The following is a 22,133-nucleotide window of genomic DNA, read 5'->3' as shown; positions in this document are numbered from 1 at the left end:
TTACTCGAAAGTAATTTTGAAGTCTTTCAACTGTCCGAATAAAAAATATAGTGGCTTGAATTACATTTTAAAGACTGGAATCATATATTAAATCTCGCTTGTGCTGCTAGCACGCTTCCGTCGTACCCCCCCCATAGACAATTTATAAAGGCAGAGATTGTTTAAGGAGAGTAACAAGTGGACTTTCGCTTTACTTTCCTAGTAACTCTTGCTTCCCTTTTATTTGTCATTTAGTCCTTACATTCAATGAGCCGTGTTTCTGACAAAGGGGGAAGAATTGCTGTTTTTTTTTGTTTTTTTTTTTATCGAAATCTATCCATCTAACACTTATCATTGGCTAGTTTTTGACCTTACATCAGGTGGCTTCACATCTTGTCTGGAGGCGAATTTCATTAATAAAAAAAAAAAAGGAACTACTTAAGTGTATACGACTATAGGGTTGGGTTCGGTTTACGGGATATCACTCCGCGCCAGGGACCATAAGACAGCACAACATATAGGACGGATGTATGTACGTATACACTAATAAGTAGTTCTTTTACTAGACGTTTTTAGAATTAGTCAAGGGAAATAACTCTGAGGTCAGTCATGAGGAGATTGTTTTGAGGCAACAAGCATAGTCCATATCTTATGGTACATTTACATTTTGTTTATGTGTATTGCAACAGGTTTACGGGGTTTCACTCCACGCCAGGGACAAACGGGCAATACAACATGATGAAAAAGTAGACGCCAAAGATGTGAACTATTTTGAAAATTAACTCAAAAAAAAAATAAAATAAAAAAATACCAGATTCAGTTTTATATCAAAATTTAAAGAACTGATACCATTTTACTCTTCTTCCTTTGAGGGTAAAGTTAGACACAAGGTCGGTTTTGAAAAAGTCAACCATTCTTTCAGAAAAAAATAAAAATGAATAAATAAAAATAAAAACACTGTATAGCTCCGTCGGCACTTCCTCGAAAATGAGGGGTTCTCAATGGACAGACAATAAACAATCACTCTCCCCGAAAGGAGAGGGTAACGCGAGTGGTGATAGCATGTCGACACTGAACAGAATCTACGCTTTGATCCTCGCTCGAAGGGCTGGAAATTGTCTGTCACACGCAAATACACATATATTTTGACAAGAGTGAGAGAAAGAGATTCTTGTCGATCCAGTGAAAGCAAAATGTGGATTAAACAATTAGGATCCGCGAACATTTAAAACTTTTCAGTTCGTGGCTTTATATATATATATATATATATATATATATATATATATATATATATATATATATATATATATATATATATATGTGTAAAAAAAAACGACATTTTTGCACTAATCTAATACAACTGAAAAATATCAAACTTTAGTTAAAAGGATTAAAAAAAATTTTTTTCGAATATAATAAAATAACCCATCTCATTTATGCCAACATTTCCCCTATTTTATTTTTGTAAATATTTATTTACATTTTATTTTTTTTATGTGTTTCCCAAATAGGAAAACGTTTTCATAATTATTTAACAAAAAAAATAAAAATAAAATAATAATAAAAATGGCGGAAGAAATGTGAAAAGCGTTGAACTAAACAGCAGACAGCGGTTGTTTTGCATGGGGAAATAAGAAATACGTTTCGACAAAACAAGACTGAGCAGCAATACCGGATTAAGAGAGTGTTAAGTGTTATAATCGTGGAAATAAGAAAATAATGGAGTAAAAAAAAAAAAAAAAATGCAATAACAATTTCAAGGAAGGTACAGAATAGTTAACAAATGCTTTATGACAACATTATTCCCAAACCCATTCTTAATATAAGCAGAATGGCTTTGTTAACTATTCTACTCGTATAATCCATTTTTATTATTGTTGTTATTGGTTGTTTATCTCTTTTTGTAGATTTTGTGCTGTTTTAGTTATTCGGCAAGAATAATTTTGGATGTTTGTCATAGGCACTATTCATGTATATATATATATATATATATATATATATATATATATATATATATATATATATATATATTAACTTCAGTTTTATGTCTTGGATGCGTTTGTACACTATTTGGAAGAATCTCGAGTGAAATATGTTACAGGTCACACTCACTGGCCCAATCCAGTACTGTTGGACAGTCTTAACAACGCACCTTTTGTCTCTTGTCTTAGTTCATTGAGCAGCAATGTGTAGGGTCTGTTGGCATGTTTCGAGTGGGAAATAACGAAATAAAACGCTATGGATACTTCTTAGCGGTACGGAGTTTGGTAAAGACCAAATAAGTCGTAGCTTAGAGCTTCCCCCAAACCGTAGAGTCTTTCTAGAATATTCCATATTAGATTTTATTCACGTTTTTATTTTAGCATCGAAAGAGACAGAAGTGAAATAAAGGGACAAAGGTTCAACATGGTGAACAAAATGGTCGCCATTTTGAAAAAAAACAAAAACAGACGCACAGAATGAAAACATTGCATTTTTTAATGCCATGCCTTAATACATTGATATTTTCACTGTTGTAAATACAAAGTAAATATCTTAATCATTAAAAAGATATCATTATATTTTCAAAGATATTCAAAGAGATATTATATAAATTTCTAATACGATGGTTGATATTCAACGTTGTAAATAGAGCATTAATAAAAGACATACAAGCATAGCCTTTTTTTATGTTAAATTAAGAGGTATTTCTCCTAAAGTATTTCTTAATTGGACGTATTGAGAATGTAAATAACTATTGTTAGTCTTGAATAATGTTTTTGATTTGGTTGTGGTTGTGTGTGTATATCATGGGATGATATTTGACTTATTTAAAGCGTACATTGAATTTATTTCGTAATTCAATAAACATCTCACAAAAATTGACGCGGACTTTGCTCCTGCTTTACGAGGCTGTTTACAGTGTAGACTTTTAAAACAAATGATATATATGTATGTATAATGGTTGTATAGCTTGGTTTCCTAGATGCAAATCCAATGAAACTCGCGTGATTATTAAAGAGCGCTCAATGGAGGACAGAGCAGGTATATAGTCTGTTTATTAGATAAACATTATTAATTACATATGTGCATACATGTTTCGGTCAAGTCCCAATTCAAAGATACCACTTCATCAGACCAAAACTTCAATATCGCTCCTTTTTTGGTCTGAAGAAGTGGTCTCTTTGAATTGGTATTCCACTGAAACATGTATGCACATGTGTAACCAATAATGTTTATATAATAAACAGGCATATATATATATATATATTACTGAACAATTGAACAAATGCGAATACTTTTGATTACAATAGGCCCACCAGATTTACAATGTTGAAATGGAGAAAAATAATTCAGTACATATGGGGGGGGGGGCTTTATATACATATATGTGCGTTTTAATCAAATGTAACGCAAACAAAAACAAATTGGTTTCGATTTAAATTTCCGAATTAGAACACAACGAATTTGTCATATCAATCTAAAACATCGTTTAACAGCAGTAGGCAGTGCGCTTCCGCTTCAGCATAAACTAAAAAAAAAAGGGTTGATATGCCGCAAAGCTGATTGTACATATTAAAACTACACAAGGTTATTGATATGAAAATCGGTTTCTAGTATTCAAATTGCGATAATGTTAATTTCTTTGTTTATAATGAGTTCATTGTAGATTTGTTGGGCCTACATCTAAAAAAAAAAAATCGTTTTAAAAATGTGATTTATAAAATACGAAAAAAGATGTACAAGGAACTGAATAGAAATGTACATAATTACAAAACTGAATTGTCAGCAAAACGATTGCTTTGGTATATAAAAAAGTGTTTTATGCTAACTTCAGTAACACAAAATGGGTATTTACATTAAAAAAAAAGTTTAAAAACAAAGAACATGCATTGAGTAATGTTCTGGTAAAAGTACGGAATAGTTAACAACCAAGAACTCGTAAACAACAACAAGAAAGGAACATTAAGTAAATGAATAGTTAGAGAAGTTGTAAAAAAAATAAAATAAAATAAACAAAAGCAAACGAAATCATAATTTATACAAAACGCACTAGAATGAAATTCTCTACCAGACCCGCATGGAAACGACTTGTAAAAAAAAAAAAAAAAAATGTAAGAAATCTTGCAAATCGTTTCCACTCGAAATTTGTATCCTAGATTTCGATAAAATCACTGTGAGATTTTATTCATTTGTTCTATTAATTATTTCAGTTTGGGGTGTTGTTTCGTGTCGGGGTTATTATGAACAAACACCCAATCATGATACTGAAGTTTGCAAAAAAAAAAAAATTTAAATACTGAAAAATTTGACAAGATAAAAAAAAAAATGTATAAATGAATAAGTACTAAAAAATCTATGTCGGTTGTCGTTTAAACAACAAAAAGATTTCAAATAATACGATCTTAAAAAGATTTTTTTGAACGACAAAAAAAAAAAAAAAGGTCCATTTTATAATGTACCATGACGAGATCAAATTCAAATCACACAAATCACGTGATATTAGAAAAAACAAAACAAATAAAAAAACGTTGTTCACATGAGACTTCCAAAACCGACGAGTTTCTCGTCGAATTTTGGCGGTGGTGGTTTGACGTCATGGTGAGCGACAGTCGTGCAAATCTCCAACGACGACGACGGCATGTCGGCGTAATCATTGCCCATTGATTTGTCCGTTTTTTTGTCTTGGAGCTTCACTTTCCCAGGCTTCACAGTCGGTTTGTCGGTATCAACAAAAAAATCCAAAACGGTAAATTCCCCCTTGTGAGACTGTGTGAGGAAAAAAATAGAAAAATAAAAAATAAAAATTTTAAAAATAAGAAATTTATATGGAAAGAAAATGTATTTCTATAGAATTACTCCCGTCCCCCAAACGGACTCAAAAACATTTTTCTCTGCGTATTTTGGGTCATTAAATCCGGCCCAAAAGAAGTTAAAGTTTAAATTAATCCATTAATATCTCATTCAGTAGACACAGCAGTAGTTTGTAAATAGGATACAAAAAAAAAAAAAAAAAAAAAAAACTATTTTTATATTAATTTTTGAATTAATTCTTAATTGATTTTTAATACTACTAAAATAAATGTGACTTGATAGTATAGCCATTGAGCTCTGGTCACATTGTTTAGGTTATAGGAGATGCAAGAGAGTCCTATGCTAAGTGTGTTGAATCTAAAGTTGCTGAGCAGAGGTTTGGTTTTCAAGCAAACATGGTACCGAGATGCCGACAACTCACTAGTCCTTGTTTTTAAATATTGGTCAGACTGGTGAAATTTTCAGAGATGAAAAGCATTGATCCTTTAACCCATTAAATCCCAGACTATCTATTTTTTTTTTTAATTTTGGAGTTGAAACTTTGTAATAACTAAGGTTGTGACAACAGAATATTCTTTTCATTGTTTTGACTTTCGAGTATATATCCGACACAGTTAATCGACCGAGAACCACATCACTATATATAAAAGCATATAAGATGTCAACGGATACACACTCAAGAGTCAAAACAATGAAAAGAATATGCTGTTGTCATAGTCCTAGTAATAACTAAAAATGGGTTAGAATACAAAAATTAAAAAGAAAAAAGTTATTTTGTTTCGAAATTGAAATATTGTCGTCTTACAATTAAGACACCGGATTCAAGCGACATATTTTAGAAATCAAGAGACTATACATTCAAAATAAAAATTTACACATTATAGCAAAAAGCAAAACAGTTCATATCAAGAGTTGCATTGCGCTTTTGGCAATAAATTAGTGGCTTACTATTGCAAGACACATTTATATAAGTTCATGTATCATCGAACAAGTAGAATTTTAGCAAATTTCATGAGAAATTTTTTAAGGATGTTCCAACAACTCTCTGAGAGAAGTTATTGAATATAAATGAATTCTATCATTATGCAGTAAGCAGTACTATTATATACCATATATTATGTATTATATATTGCATATTATGTATTATATATTTTATATTATATATTATATATTATGTATTATATATTATATTATATATTTTATATTATGTATTATATATTATATATTGTATATTATATATTATCTTATAGATTTAAATAAATATTTGGTGTCCCCACTTATAGAACAGTGGATCTTAATGGGTTAATTTCAGTAAGTATATTTTAGATTTTCTCATCGTATTTCCACCCGGGCTTAGGGTTAGTGTTGGGGAGACGGCAGTTATTCTATACAATCAACAAAAATATTCATAAGATATAACATAGAAAAAAAATCATATATGACGATCATAAAACTATTTATATTAATTTATTAACAATACAAGAAATAAAAAAAAGTCTACGAAGCCTTCGAGCAGACTAGTATCCTCAGTTTTTCTTGGAATGATCAAGACGGTAACACTCCTTTTTCGTGCGGCATTCATACTGCGCATGTTTATCCCCTGATTGATATTCAAAAAAGAAGAAGGAGGAAAGCTTCTAGATAATATTAAATCCATAAGCGGTCCCCAGTCGCATGTATATCTCAGCCAGAGGGAACAATTTTGACAAGATTAGTTTCGAAGGCGAAGTGCGTCCTTCCACATAGAGCGCCTGGTATTCACAAATTGTCACCTATCTGTTACTGACTAGATTTTAAATCAATTATCTTAAGAAACGGCCATCTTGTATTTTGCTAAGAAGAACTGTGCGTCGGCTAATTTTGGGAGAATATTTTTCCCCTCCTATTTCATAAAAGTAAATTGATTTTTAAAATCAAATACGATCAGCATGTCATAATCTTAAAAAAAATACAATCTTTGAGCTATTACATAACTTATTATTTATTTATATTTTACCACAAATAAGACACACTGCTGCCGAGATGTAAGGGGCCTACTATGAATTGAACGCCAGATCTATGGGGGCATCCTAAGCGGGGAGTTGGGAAACTAGATGCTTGTTAATATTATATTTAAATTTCTGCATGTTGGTACAATCGGGGAAATAAGGAGCAGCTAGAAAATTCTAAAGGCAAGCGGTTCGAGGAAATAAGCTATTAGAGTAGAAAGCCTTCCGGTATCTGGAGACCTCTATAGTGAAGGGGTGAGATTTTGCTGCAAGCTGTATTTAGGTTGACAGGGCAGCATGTTTCATTGAAGTATTTGTAAAACAAACACAATGATATAATATTGCGGTGATGGGACAGGGGATGAATCTTGGTAGACAGTATGGTTAGAAACTTTTTTTTTTCTTTTTTTGGATGTTATCGTCTTTCCGATTATATTACATGTGTCGGGAAACTACGTCGTTACCGTCAATTCATGGTTTACCGCGGTTTTTTTTCAAGACGTAACAGCATTATAAGCGTGCGGGTTGAAAATGGGGGAGGGTTGTCATAAGAGAAGGTAAATTAGTAAATCGAACGAAGGAAGTCATCCACGACACGTTCAGTTGAAGAAAAGACGCACGTGATTTGAAGTTGGGAGACAAAAAAGGTGCCGATGAGAAACAAAAAGCGAGACGTTTAAGTCCATGCCGACAGAAAAAAAGGACAGTTCTTATGGATTTAGTATTAGAATGTGCGATGGTTAAAAAAGTTAAGGAAAGAGAAATTATTTTTCGACATTTTTGAAATGAGGATTAATAATTCATATTATTTGGATTATTCTTATCTTTAGTGTCATTTTCACAACGTTTCAGCCGATGTCACCTCCGACTCGTGACGTAACGGATAAAGTACTAGGTAAAATACAGTTCTAAGCAACACTCTTCTGGATTTATTTTCACTACGTTTCTGCCGATGTAACTGTGGATCCGTAGCGTAACGGATAAAGTACTAGGAGTTAAGTTAGACTCTTCTGAAGATTGAAAATTAATTTCTCAGTGTAGGCGATACGAAGAATACAATTTCGAATTGCTAACGACTTCTACCTGGTCATGGCTGACAGAACAGGAGCATGCTATGCTCGTGGATTAAATAAAGGGTTCCGTTCGAAATCCTGTGCAGATTCCCGAGTTCAATTTGAAGATTATTGAGTTCGAAAAGATACACCTGAACAAGGTTGGAAGTTACATCAACAGAAACGTTGTGAAAACACTCAAGAATCTAAATAATACGAAAAGAAAAGACGTTGATTTTTTAGTAAATTTAGATATTTAGAATTTCAATGTATTTTTAAAGATTTTAAAGATTTTTTTAATCAAAAATATCTGCTACGTAATAGTACAGGTGTTGCCACATTGCTTGCCTTTATATTAGGCTACAGCAGCAAAAAGTTCACTATTTTGGCGTTACGTCCATAATAAAGCAAGCTAGCAATACAACACAACAAACACACACCTGGCTGGAAAAACTTGGAAAATAGCAAACAGGATCCTGAACAAAAGCGTGAGTTCTATCCCAACCATCATCAATGGACCTCATCTCGTCAGCATCAGACAAAGCCAAACTATTTGCCAAGAACTTTGCAGCTAATTCTACCCTATGCGACCAAGGCCATCACCTCTTATTTCCTCCTATAACAGACAACACTCTATGCAACATACAACTATCTGTGCGTGATGTCACCAAACTAATCAAGAACCTTGATTCCAGTAAAGCAACAGGCCCTGACAGCATTCCATTTATAGTGTTGAAAAAGCTTCAACCAGAACTTGCTTCCATACTTACAAAACTGTTTAAGCGTTGTTTTAAGGAGAATTTCTTCTCAACACCCTGGAAAACCTCATCAATATGCCCGGTATTTAAGAATTCTAGTGATAGATCATCTCCTTATCAGTACAGGCCAATAAGTCTGCTGTGCGTCATGAGTAAGTTGCTGGAATTCATATTAAATAAAGAAGTAGTCGACCACCTCAGCAGAAATAAACTTCTTAGTGACATGCAATATAGTTTCCGTTCTGCTATATCTACAGCAGATGTGCTAACGGTTATATCTCATATGATTAGTGAATCTCTTAACAAAGGCTTCCTTTCTAGGGCAATTGCTCTTGACATATCAAAGGCCTTTGATAGGGTTTGGCATAAACGCCTACTTCACAAGGGTATAGCTGGAAATGTTTCTCAATTATTAAATCATTTATCTCTGATAGACTCATAAGAGTAGTGGTTGATAGGCAGAAATCAGAAGCTCACAGTATTAATATTGGAGTCCCTTAGGGGTCCATTCTGGGCCCAACTCTCTTCCTTATCTACATCAATGATCTCCCAAAACACATACTCAGATCATTCGTTGACATTTATGCTGATGACACTACCATCTATGGCAACACATCAAAGACTGTAAATGTCCAAGGTCTCTCTGATTCTCTCTCTCCTCTGATCTTGAGCGCGTGGTACAAAAAGAGATGGTTGGTTACTTTTAATGCATCTAAAATCAAGCTTCTATCTTTACATCATCAACGCTATGATCCCCATCTGGCATCAATTGAAATGGATGGCTCTCGTCTTGGAGAAGCCTCATGTTTTGACAAGCTTCTGTGCTTGACCTTTACTCCTGATCTGAAATGGAACACATACATCAAATCTGTTGCCAAGGCCGCTGAAAAAATGGTGAGATCCTTCTACCGCTCCAGTAGATATCTAACTGCTGATGCAATTCTCTATCTATATAAAAGCCAAGTACGTCCAAGGATGGAGTATTGTTGCCACATTTGGGCAGGAACTGCTAGAAACAGCTTATCCTGCCTTGACAGAGTACAAAATAGACTTTGTAGCTTAGTGGGAGATGCCCTTTTCTCTTCCCTGCAACGTCTTTCCCACAGAAGGGACGTTGCGAGCCTGTCTTTGTTTTATCGCTATTTTCATGGCAAGTGCTCGTCTGAGCTCCAATCTCTGGTCCCCCCTTGCGAATCTTCCACGAAAAACACCCGCCTAGCTGAAACCACTGTCAATAATTTTCTCCACTCTTTAACTGCGCCTAAATCAGAACGTAGATTCCATAAACAAAGCTTCTTTCTTAGAACTGCACGCCCGTGGAACTCTCTTCCGTTTACCTGCTTCCCAGCTGACTACAACTTGGTTGCCTTCAAGTCCAACGTAAACAAATTCTTGATGAACCGCTCCCCTTAAGTAATTTACCAAATTTATGTTACTAACGATTACTACGATATTATCCCATTGATTACTATACACTCAACAACCCTTATCTTCGAGTGGCCTTGATAAGCGGTTACTCCTATGTAAAAAAAAAAAGAAGTAAATAAACAAAAAAAAAAACGCAGAAGATTGAAATTTCTATCGGCATCAAAACTTGCATTAGGGTTAATTAAAACTGTGATAGAATATTGATGATCTGTAATGGCGGAAATTAGGTAGGGTTTGATTATTTAAGAGGATGAATCAACAACTTGTTTACATTAGATTTGAAAACAGCTATGTTATAGTCAGCTGAGAAACAGTCCCACGGTGTTGTGATCCATAGAGGGACAGTTCTAGGAAAAAAACTGCTCATGGAATTTTCGTTTAGTTTTAAGCGCTGGTAGAGAGTTAAGGAAACTATTGACAGTTTGTTGTAGATATACAAGTATTTGTTGCAAATGTTTTGTACCGGTGAGACTATAGATTAACGCTCACTCGAGCACCTGCCATGAAAATAACGATAGAGCGGAGATAGACTCGCGACGTCTCTTCTGTGAAAAAGAAGTAATATGAGGGCGAAAAGAATCTGATCCACTGTTTATAAATCTTTAAACACAGCAAAAATCCAACACTATGATTGAACCGCAATCTCCCGGTTCCATTACGCCCAAACTGGCCGATGTCTATAATGTAAATCTCACCTGTCTGTTTAAATGTATGTATGTATCTATGTTCATTCATTCATTCGACAAAGGGCGAATGAACTCTTTTTCTGGGTCAACGGCCAACTAGCACCGTGTATATTTGTGTGTGTGTATATGTGTATTGGGGTAGAGAGGGCTCCCGTAAGCCGTGGTGAAGGCAACCTTTCTAGGAGAAGCAAATCTCTGATTTAAAAAACCATAAAGCGGAAGACCAGTACCCACATTAAGCTGGTCTGCAGTTTAATTTGTTGCTGGCTATCTTGCTCTTGCTTGTTGCTGGATCTCAACATTTTGAACCGAGAGAGAGACTTAGCTGTCGTACAAAGCTAAGACTCTGTAACATCATATTTGTATAGATACTCCCTCAGACATTTGGGCTCATAGATTTTAAATGTCTGAGGGAGTGGCACTCGTCTGACAAGAGCAATCATCATGTATCTATGTATTTATGTATGTATGTATGCCTGCTTAAAACTTTCGACAGAGGCGACGGATTTTCACGGAATCAGTATCGTTTTGAAGCTTGACCCTTCGGACGCCAAATATCGAAAAATTGGGTAAAAACGTTAATTCCTTCACCCTCAACTGAGCACCTTTTTACAGGGAGGGGTCGCTTTTTTCGCCGATATCTTCGAAAGTCGTTCCCTCCTTTCGATTGACTAGCCTAAATTTAAACATTCGTCATTTCCGGTTTTGTGATGGACGCCACAGTAAAAACGTCAAGTTTTTTTTTCACGTTCTTTTCCTCTTTCGCGGAACGGGTTCAAGCCTGCCTACCACCACTTTTTTTTGTACGCCACACACCTCCAAACACCCGAGTAACGCCGCGCACACAGGCTCGTATAACAATAACCGAATGTATGACAGCATTAATATCAGACATGAATGAATATTACAACATTTTTATTTTTTACTATAAACTTCTTGAGGTAATACTAAGTCAGAGTGTCATTACCGTAATCTTCTCGAGATAATATTAAAATCAAAGACTGTTTTATCGTTACCTTCTTGGGGTAATACTAAATTAGAATGTTTTTGTTTTTGTTTTTACCATAAAAATCGAACTAATACTAAATCGGCGTTAGCCGAATAGACAAGACAACACAGAGGCATAAAGACACCCTTCTTTTCTACAGTAGATTTTAAAATATCGTACCATCAGCGTTTATAGAAAGAGTGGCACGAAGAAGGATTGAAAGATGTTATGTCTTTATTCCAGATAGGCATTGAAGAAAGAGTCCAGGAATTAGAAAGAGATCAGATTTCAAAGAGTTCCAGCTCAATAAGCCTGAAGATAAAAATCTTACCCCCTCCAGAAATACAAAAAGGCCTACGAAGCCTTCGAGCAGACCAGCATCCCCAGTTTTTCCTGGAATGATCAAGACAGCAATAACAGAATGATCAAGCAAAAAGGCAACCAGCTATACTGTTTTATAGCAACGAAAATAAAACAATGGCAGATAATATAAAGAGAGACGAAAACGATATCGTAAACCGGAAGTTCAATTTCAAGCAGTCAGTACACAGAAGGAAGCAAAATAGAAGACATGTTGTATATTGAAAATTGCACATTTCATCTACTTTGAAATAATTGTTATCTGCCGTTTAAAGGTATTTAGAAAGCATTCAAGCGCAGTGGGGAGAGGGGATATTTCTGGCAAGGCCATAAATGCGATAAAAACGCGTGAAAGAAAAAAAGAGGAAGTGAGAAAAGTAAAGAGTGAACATATTAAAAATATTTTCGAAGCGATAGCCGACTAAGAAGAGAGTTGAATTAGACGTAAAAACGTGCGGTCTTAAAACGAAGCGATTAAAATTAAAATAAATTGACGTTATCTCTCTTTCTCCTCCCACCGTGTTGACATATTAGAACTCAAAGAAGCAGGCTGCCAGTTTGAAAACCATATCAGAATTTATTCAATTAATTTGAATTAAGGACGATTAACGACTGTGTTCGTTCAGCAAGAAAAAAAAACCCTGGCTATAGTCAAGACTATCTGCTCTTCTTGACTTCCGGTTACTACTGTCCTTTTGGCTGCACTATTAGACATAGGCAAGCGGACAAGAAAGATTTCACGTTATCTATGAGTCAGAATATACCATACGTTGATGTTCATCCGGTTAGTGGAGCAGAAACCGGAAGTAAAAAGGAGCAGACAATCTTGACTATAACTGGATCCTTCATTATTTTACTGTATTCATCGCAACAGTTGTCACACAAAAGAGACTTCTACATAACTCAAAAACCAGTTTCGAGAGTTTCAACTTTAAAACGTTTCAAACACACCCACTTGATTGCATGCTTCAAACTCAAGTCCTAGTACTGATAAAACATCATGAGAAAGATATTTTTGAACATGATTAAAATCTCTCTCCAATCTCAGCCAAGGCGGCCACCCTGTCGACCCCCTTTCTCTCTCTTTCTCTTTGCATATCATTGCTACGAGAAATGCCAACTAATTGGTGATTTCACACCATCAAAAGTTTCGAATAGGGGGCATGACTATTTGGCGCAGTTTTGTGACATCCAACCCAATAGAACAGATGTTATAAAAGTCGAATAATATGCTTACCTGTTTCGAGTTGATCAATTTTTGGGATGTCGGGCACGTGGTGGGCAGCACGTCACTGTGTCGTATTTTCTTTTCGCCGTTCATGTGCTTGGCGAGGGTGACAGCTGATAAGCCAGCGACGACCAATGCAATCGGTAGGATTACCGAAAGCGAAATAATAGCTGCCTTCTGCTCGGTGCTAATCCGCGGCGGAACCTCTGAAAATGAAGAGAACAGAAGTATATGGATAAAATCGGTAATAAATACAAATATATGAATCATAGTAATACACTTGCTGTTTCTGTCTGTCTGTCTGTCTGTCTGTCTGTCTCTCTCTCTCTCTCTCTCTCTCTATATATATATATATATATATATATTAGTATGACTTAGAATCAATGCTTTATGGCAAATTGATAGTTAAATATGATTACATTTGTGCCGATTTCTGCATTAATACTAACCATTATTAATCCTAACCGAGCACCCAACAGATACCATAATACTTAATTCGCTGCACGTCATAATAACAAAGATCCATACAAAATTATAGCCAGATCCGCCTAGTAGTTTACAAGGAAAACTTATATATATATAAATATATATATATATATATATATATATATATATATATATATATATATATATATATATATATATATATTAATTATAATGCTCCTTATCTTGAGTTGATCATATTGGAAAGTGACACACGATATACCATTAGCGTATATAGCGATGCTCTTTGGGTAAACAAATCGAGCTTAGGTATTCGGACGATGTCAAAACATTGTTAATTCACTACCCGCACAGCAGCTGCTGATTAACGTAATGGTTCAAAGCCTTGACTGTCATACGGGCGGTCGGGTTTCCATCCTGGCTTGGGGTAGTAACCTGTCTAGCTACACTGATGAGCTGTGATACAGCGAAACAGTACTGTATGTGAATGACTCTCTCTCTCTCTCTCTCTCTCTCTATATATATATATATATATATATATATATATATATATATATGTATATATGTATATATACTCTAAAGAAGCTTTAAGTATTTTGAAAAAGTATATATATATATGTGTGTGTGTGTGTGTGTGTGTGTGTGTGTGTGTGTGTGTGTGTGTGTGTGTGTACGTTAGAATAAATATAATTTGTTTTGATCTGAGCTTTCGAAAATTAAAATTTTTAGAAAATGTTTTTTCTTTTTCTTTTTTTTATTGTCCGATGTTATAAAGTGAACTTCCTGGTGTAAAAAGAGAACAATATGCTGATGGCGAGGATACGTCGGTTTGAATCTGTAGAAGTGTAGACAGTTTAAAAATACATATTTGGATTAAAAAGTAATTCAGAAGATCATTTTGTTCGGAATAAATGTAATAATTTAAACGCTAGTAAAATGTATAGATAGTTTTTCGGAACCTGATTTAGGAATCGTTGTAAGTTATGAGCGTGGAAAGATTTATGTAAGAAGTGGTCGGTTATTCTCTTACTGAATCTGCAGGTAGGGGAAAATTGATTGATGTCTATATATCCCCCATCCGAGGAAGTTCACTTGATTATTAAAAGATTTTAAATGCTCTGGACATTTTTTTTTTTTAATTTCGTTGGCGCCAGCTGTAAGTGTCTGTCATCGGCTTATGGCACTTCTCTTTGAATGCAAGTGAAAAATAGACGAAAATCTCCGATGAGTTTACCAAAATCTTGGATGAGATACATAAAGAAAAAACATTCTCTAGACTTTCTTAATTAAAAAGGAAATTGTATCTACATTTAAACTTGTATACACACTCTCAAAGGATAAATGGGATTGGGACAATTATTACTATAATTAATATTACTATAATTAATAGAAAAGAAATGATAAATAAATATGTAACAAATAAATGATATCAAAGGCAAGACTTTCCCACATATCCGAATGAATTTATTTGTGCTTAAATTTCTTTTAGTCTGCTATTTGAGTTGAAATTTTAACAAATGGCAGCCCAATAATCCCGACAGAAGGACCATTGATAATCACTCAAAATAAAAAATAAAACAAACGCTGGTAGAATCACATAAATGAATGTTAACGATCGATCGAAAGTGTTATGCTGTACGAATATCTTGTTTAATTTTCGATTTTTGGGCGATTACGCAAGAATGGGCCGGAAATGAGTATCATTTTACGTTAATTTTATGTCCTAAACAGTTTTTCTATGCGAAATTAAAAAAAAAACTTTTTTCGTCACATAATCATTTAAAAATGTAGAATCCCATTTTGGAGGAGTGATTTATATATTTGCTGCTACTGCTATTATTATGATCATCATTATTAGTAGTAGTATCTGTAATTTGTTTTTCATTTATCGTAACACAAATTAATCTAATAATCGACCAAATGTATAGAATTGTGAAAAAAAACTTTTTTTTCAAAGAAGAAAGGTACAGAATAGTTAACAGAAATCCCTCCTAATGTTAAGAATGTTTTCTAAACAGTACGTTATTATGCAGAAAACCATTCTTGATATGGGGCGGGCTTTCTTAACTATTTTCTTCCTATCCGTCTTCTTATTTTGCATACCAATCGTCGGTTCCTTCTTTTTAGAGACGTCAGCATGCCAGATTTCAATCCCCCATATTCGTTCGCAAAAAAAAAAGTACGCCGGGACAACAAATTTCATTCTACTATAAAAACAAATTTCTACATAAAAAAAATCTTATTTTCACATTTTTATCTAGCGAATGAACATAAAAGTACATATGAAAAAACCCATGTTTATTATATTCAACTTAAGCTATGGAGCTGAAGTCGATATTTTGCTTCTAAAACAAAATTAACTTTTTTGATAAATCTCAGAGTGGCGTACCGGGAAAATACTTTTTCTCGCGAATAAAAGTGAATAAAATTATTTTTACATGAATCTTTATACATTTATCCATATTATATATTACATATATATTATATATAATTATATATATAATAATAATACATATATTATATATAATATATATGTATTATATATAATATATATTATATATATATATAATAATACATATATTATATATAATATATATGTATTATATATAATATATATTATATCTATATAATAATACATATATTATATATAATATATATGTATTATATATAATATATATTATATATATATAATAATACATATATTATATATAATATATATGTATTATATATAATATATATTATATATATATAATAATACATATATTATATATAATATATATGTATTATATATAATATATATTATATATATATTATATATAATATATATATAATATGTATATAATATATATATTATATATAACATATATATTATATATAACATATATATTGTCTATAACACATGTAATATATATAATACTAGCATGGGTGCCTGGCGTTGCCCGAGTGTTTGGAGGTGTGTTGAGCAAAAAAAAAGTGGTAGTAAGAAGGCAGGCTCGAACCCGTACCGTGAAGGAGGAAAAGAACAGGAAAAAATGTGACGTCTTTGCTGTTACGACCATGGGCAAACCGGAAGTGACGTAGGTTTAAATTAAGGCTAGGCAATCGAAAAGAGGGGATGACTTTCGAAAATATCGGCGAAAAAAGCGACAACTCCCTGTAGAAAGGTGCCCAGTTGAGGGGGGAAGAAATTAATGTTTTTAGCCAATTTTTTGATATTTGGCGTCTGAAGGGCCGAGCTAACAAACGATACTAATTCCGTGAAAATCCGTCGCCTCTGTCGAAAGTTTTACGCAGACATGCAAACATACATAGATTTATATATTGGTAGCTCAAATTTTCGACCCAAACCGATTAAAAAGCTTTCCCTATCTCTGAATACCCTTTATGTAAAATTTCAAATGTTTAGACCAGAAATTGGCTGAGTAATTTGGTAGAGACCGTAGAGGTCAATTTTTTTAACCTTGATCCCTATTATGGCCCTTTACATTTATTGTTTTGGGCTCAAATCAAGTTATTAAGTTAGATCAATGTCCAAGGAACCTATATCTAATATTTTACTTGTTTATACCCAAAATTGGCGTAGGAGTTTGGTATTCTCAAAGGTTAACAGCCAAATTTCTGTCCGAAAATGGATCACAAAGATTTTCCCAAATCTCAGTACGCTGTATATCAAATTTCGAGTCTGTAGACTTAAAATTGACAGAGTTATTGCGTAAGGAAATATACACAGACAGACACTTTCACTTTTAGAAATATATATTATATATAATATACATAGTATATATATATATATATATATATATATATATATATATATATATATATATAATATATATATTATATATAATATAGATATATCAGAGTAAGAAACTCTGAAACATACTTATTAGAGAATTAAAAAATTATACTTAAATAAGTAACAAGTTCGAAAAATGTTTATTAATACAAGATTGTCGTATGTAGAACCGAGTAAAATTTGTGAAATGTAAAACTTAAAAATATTACTTTCAATATAAATAATAATGATGGTGCTAATATTGATAATAATATAAATAAATAAATAAAAATTAAAGTTACACTTCAACATTAGCAGATATGAAGTATAACTTAATAACTCATGACTATCGATTGAAATAATTTTTAATACTAACATTTTATATTGTAAGATTAGTGAATTAATTTATAACATAAATCGATTTAATATTTTTAAATAATATTAAGTAAAAGACATTAAAACTATATTAACATTACTTATTAGTTGAATATGGACGTCTATGCGTTGTGAGTGTTTATAATATGAATGTTAAATAAAATAAATAAATAAATATAAGTAAAGTTAATATTTCATTAGATTTGTTCCAAGGGAGGTGACTCTGCCTCACTTTGATTAAGTAAATTTAATTATTTATAATTACGATAAAGGAGTTTTCAGTTTATTTTAAACTTAACAAAACATAACTATAGTTTTTGAATTGTATGATTTTAAAAATTATAATTGTAATGATTAATAAGCTTGATTATAATAGCCAACAGAATTGAATTATGCATGGTTTTCAATTCAAATCAATTGATTAGTTATGATAACCGAAATGATCAATCGTTTTTTTTTTTAGTTTAGTTTAGTTTCTTATATACAAGCATGTATAATAGTTTATAATTTATTGATATCATTATTAGAATTAATAAATTTACTAATTATTAAATAGAACATTTTGGTAGAAGATTCATAAATTAATGTATGCTGTTAGTACGAATAGTTGTGTTTAATGACTTTATTTGATAAAAATTCAATAAGGCGTAATGAAAAAATATAAAGGTATTTGCAGCTTCTCTTCCAATTTTCGGATTTTAATCATGTTAAATCACACTTCATTTCCTTTTGATGGATTGATTGTTTCTATTTCTTCTGATGATGATTAAGGGCATAATAAATTCACTGATTGATGTAATAATTAAGTGATTGATTTTGCGCTACGAAACAAATACTATCAAGAATTGTATAAGTCAACTGAATTAAAGGAATAAATTATAAGATGGTCAACATCATGAATTTTGGAATATCACTTTTTGTCATTTATTCTCTATATTGCTCTGTAATTACATTTAGCTTCTTAAATAAGGATTGATATATATTATAAGAAAATATATTTCTATAGAAATATATATTTTTATAGAAATTTATATATATATATACACACACACACACACACATATATATATATATATATATATATATATATATATATATATATATATATATATATATATATATATACTCGGGTTTTTTTTATTCAAAAGTAATGGACTAATGAATTCAACGAGGTTGTTAGATAGTGCTCAATAAAAAGAGCTGATAATACTTGTTTATTGTTATATAAACATGGTCACATCCTGCTGCTACAAATAGCCACTTGTTTCAATCAAACAACAGATATCATCAGGCAGCGACTTGACTATTCAAAAGTTCAATGAATTTTGAATAGTCAAGTCGCTGCCTGATGATATCTGTTGTTTGATTGAAACAAGTGGCTATTTGTAGCAGCAGGATGTGATCATGTTTATATAACAATAAACAAGTATATATATATATATATATATATATATATATATATATATATATATATATATGTAGTCTGTTTATCATACAATTATGATTGGTTATATATGTTTATACATGTTTCAGTGGAATCTGAATTCCAAGAGACCTCTTCATCAGTCCAAAAAGAACGATTTAAAAAAAACGAGTCAATACTTAAATATAAAGAGGTATGTTTAGTATAAAAAAAGGATAAAAATGCTTAATACGTTAGTAGAGCTAAATATGAATTCGTCGCAGCAGATTGCTGACTTCTTACCCAGTTCTGACTTTTGAGACATATGCAAGTCAACGTTCAAAACACAGCAAACCTTTTTTTATATGCTCAATGTTAATTCCTTTTTTCCATTTTTCTTTTCTTCCCCCCCCTCCCCATCCCTTTCTCTGTCTTATATTTATAATTTTACAAAATTTTAACTCAATTTTTATACATATTTTTACATTTTTCTCTAGTGTCTCTAGCGCCCCCTCCTCTCTCTATTTCTTGCTTCCACTCTCCTGGCTTTTTATATTTTATATGTAAAACAATGTCTTTCCTTTTTATTTTAACTTTAATCATCTTATGATAAAGGGGGGGGGGAATCTTTATCCCGTCTATTGAAACAACTTGTAATGAATTAAGTTAATACAAGGTTGAAATAATAAAACACACACAAACGAATAAAATACAATACAAACGATGGTTGACGTTATGGGAATGAAAAAATAACTAACATAAATAAATGGTAATCAACGTTTCGTCCTTATTTCAGGAGACATCATCAGCCTTTATTTAAAAAAAAATGCCGAGGAAACAGGTTACAGGCCACATGCGAGTGAAGAGGGAAAGAACCTTTGGTCCCTTCCTACTCTGGAAAAAAAATTATAATGTGCGTGTATCGAGATTGGAAGACGAAGACTTCTAGAATCAACGTTCATTTTAAATACTAGCACCATCACGCAGAGAAAAAAAAAAGATGTAACAATTTACCCCTCCATTATAGGAAATATAATAAATCAAAGACATGAATGCAGATCCTTAGTAGCTATTCTATATATCCTTAACCGTTTACCCTTATATAATTTCAACAGAATTATAAAGATATTTAATAACTAACAAATAAATATAAATAGAAGTACATAAAGCAAGAAAAAACAAAAACAAAAAAAAAACAAATATTTAACGGTTCAGTAAATAATTATGTATATATGTTCATAAGTGACATTTTAATGTATATATTCATAGAATAATCCAACTTTTTAACACACGTGACCAGCGATTCTTTTCCTCGCTGAATTACTGTCCTTCGATGCTAAAGTCAAACCTTAACGATCGGATAATTTCGAAACAGAATTAATATTTAGAAAAAAAAAAAAAAAAAAAAGAAAAGAAAAAAGACAGTCAATGGAATAAATAAACAAACGTTAACACATAAGGTATGAGTCATGTTATCAAGAGTTTGGGTGTGAACAGTTCTTGACCTGTTTTATTTAGGGAACGGTTTCACCGATGTCTACTTGCTTCAAGGAAAATATATGACACTTATGAAAGTTTATTTGGACGATAAATTTACTTATATTTTCATTCATAGACCAAACGACTGGCTCCTCGAATGGTGCAGTGACTATGGAATATGTCATACGATGTAGTAAGCTTACTCTTTACTTCTTTGAGCGCTTATGCTCTCCTTAATGGCCATTATGATGTTCCTCAGAACTTGCCACTCTCTCTTGTACCAGAAAAAGGTCTGCGTGGACATTACCGGAAACTGTTTTACTGCAGATTTCGACTGAGCTAGAGAAGGGCCAATTTGGTCAGAATCTCTTGGAATCGGCTTTTTTTTTTTTATAATGGACATCGCTCCAGACGCTTGACGCAAGGAGATAAAAAGAGCGAAAAATGATTATCGCAAAGACATGACCATATAACGTTTAAAACAAAAAAAAATGAAAACCTAAATAAACACGTGAATTTCCAACCTTATATGCTTATGCTTATTTCTTTCTACGAAAAAAATTGTGTTTCTTTCCGATGAGTATACGTAAAGAAAGATGCAATATTAATATAAAAATATTGATTGTTCTGCGTAAATGAAACAGGTCTGTAAAATGTAGGGAAGTTTTGAAATGTTGAAAGAACTGAGCGTTAAGATAAATAAAACCTAGGATCTTGGAATATAGCTGAATTGCTATGTTGTTATATTTAACAAGCATAGAGCTGCTAAACAAAAAGGATTGGTATGTATCAAGTGTGATGTATACCAAAAGTGTTGGTATCCATCAAGTGTGATGTATACCAAAAGTGTTGGTATCCATCAAGTGTGATGTATACCAAAAGTGTTGGTATCCATCAAGTGTGATGTATACCAAAAGTTTGATGTATACCAACACTTTTGGTATACATCACACTTGATGTATACAAAAAGTGTTGGTATACATCAAGTGTTATGTATACCAAAAGTGTTGGTATACATCAAGTGTGATGTATACCAAAAGCGGATTTTCCCATGATATTATATAGCTGGATTAGACTGAAATGACTGATTTAGTTGGCCTATATATACTATATAACCTTACTAGAGATATAGAAGTAGAAATTAGGGCTCATGGTCTTCTGGTAGTAAAAAATGCTAATAGCTTTATGTGACATAATTTAAATTCATAAGAGAAATAAAAACCATCGTCTTAAAATTGATATAATCTCAAACATAAAAATAGTTAACTTCCTTAATGTAATCTTTAAACAAAGTAAAGAAACGTATGAACCTTATATAAAAAAATACAAATCTTAATTATGTCCACCTACTTCCAAATCACCCTAAATCTATTATCAAGCACATCTCCAAATCAGTA

At 32.4% G+C, this 22,133-nt stretch overlaps 1 protein-coding gene across 2 annotated transcripts in view; it reads right to left on the bottom strand.

Moving 5' to 3' along the window:
* Window positions 1-3,323: 3,323 nt before the first annotated feature.
* LOC145297654 (uncharacterized) overlaps window positions 3,324-22,133 on the bottom strand; it is a 99,997-nt gene continuing 81,187 nt past the window's right edge. The window contains exons 6-8 of one of the 2 annotated variants that reach the window (XM_080143832.1): window positions 13,271-13,467; window positions 12,005-12,066; window positions 3,324-4,728 (exon numbers count right to left, since the gene is read on the bottom strand). In XM_080143832.1, the coding sequence (XP_079999958.1) occupies window positions 12,028-12,066; window positions 13,271-13,467 (236 nt within the window). In that variant the 3' untranslated portion in view covers window positions 3,324-4,728; window positions 12,005-12,027. The remainder of the gene's footprint in view (window positions 4,729-12,004; window positions 12,067-13,270; window positions 13,468-22,133) is intronic. The other variant, XM_080143823.1, reaches the window with a different exon arrangement.

The sequence above is a fragment of the Euprymna scolopes genome, chromosome 2 (genome assembly GCF_053919585.1).
Source record: "Euprymna scolopes isolate OS-2025 chromosome 2, ASM5391958v1, whole genome shotgun sequence".
In the NCBI taxonomy this organism is placed as follows: Eukaryota; Metazoa; Mollusca; class Cephalopoda; order Sepiida; family Sepiolidae; genus Euprymna; species Euprymna scolopes.
This window is presented reverse-complemented; position numbering and strand designations above follow the sequence as displayed.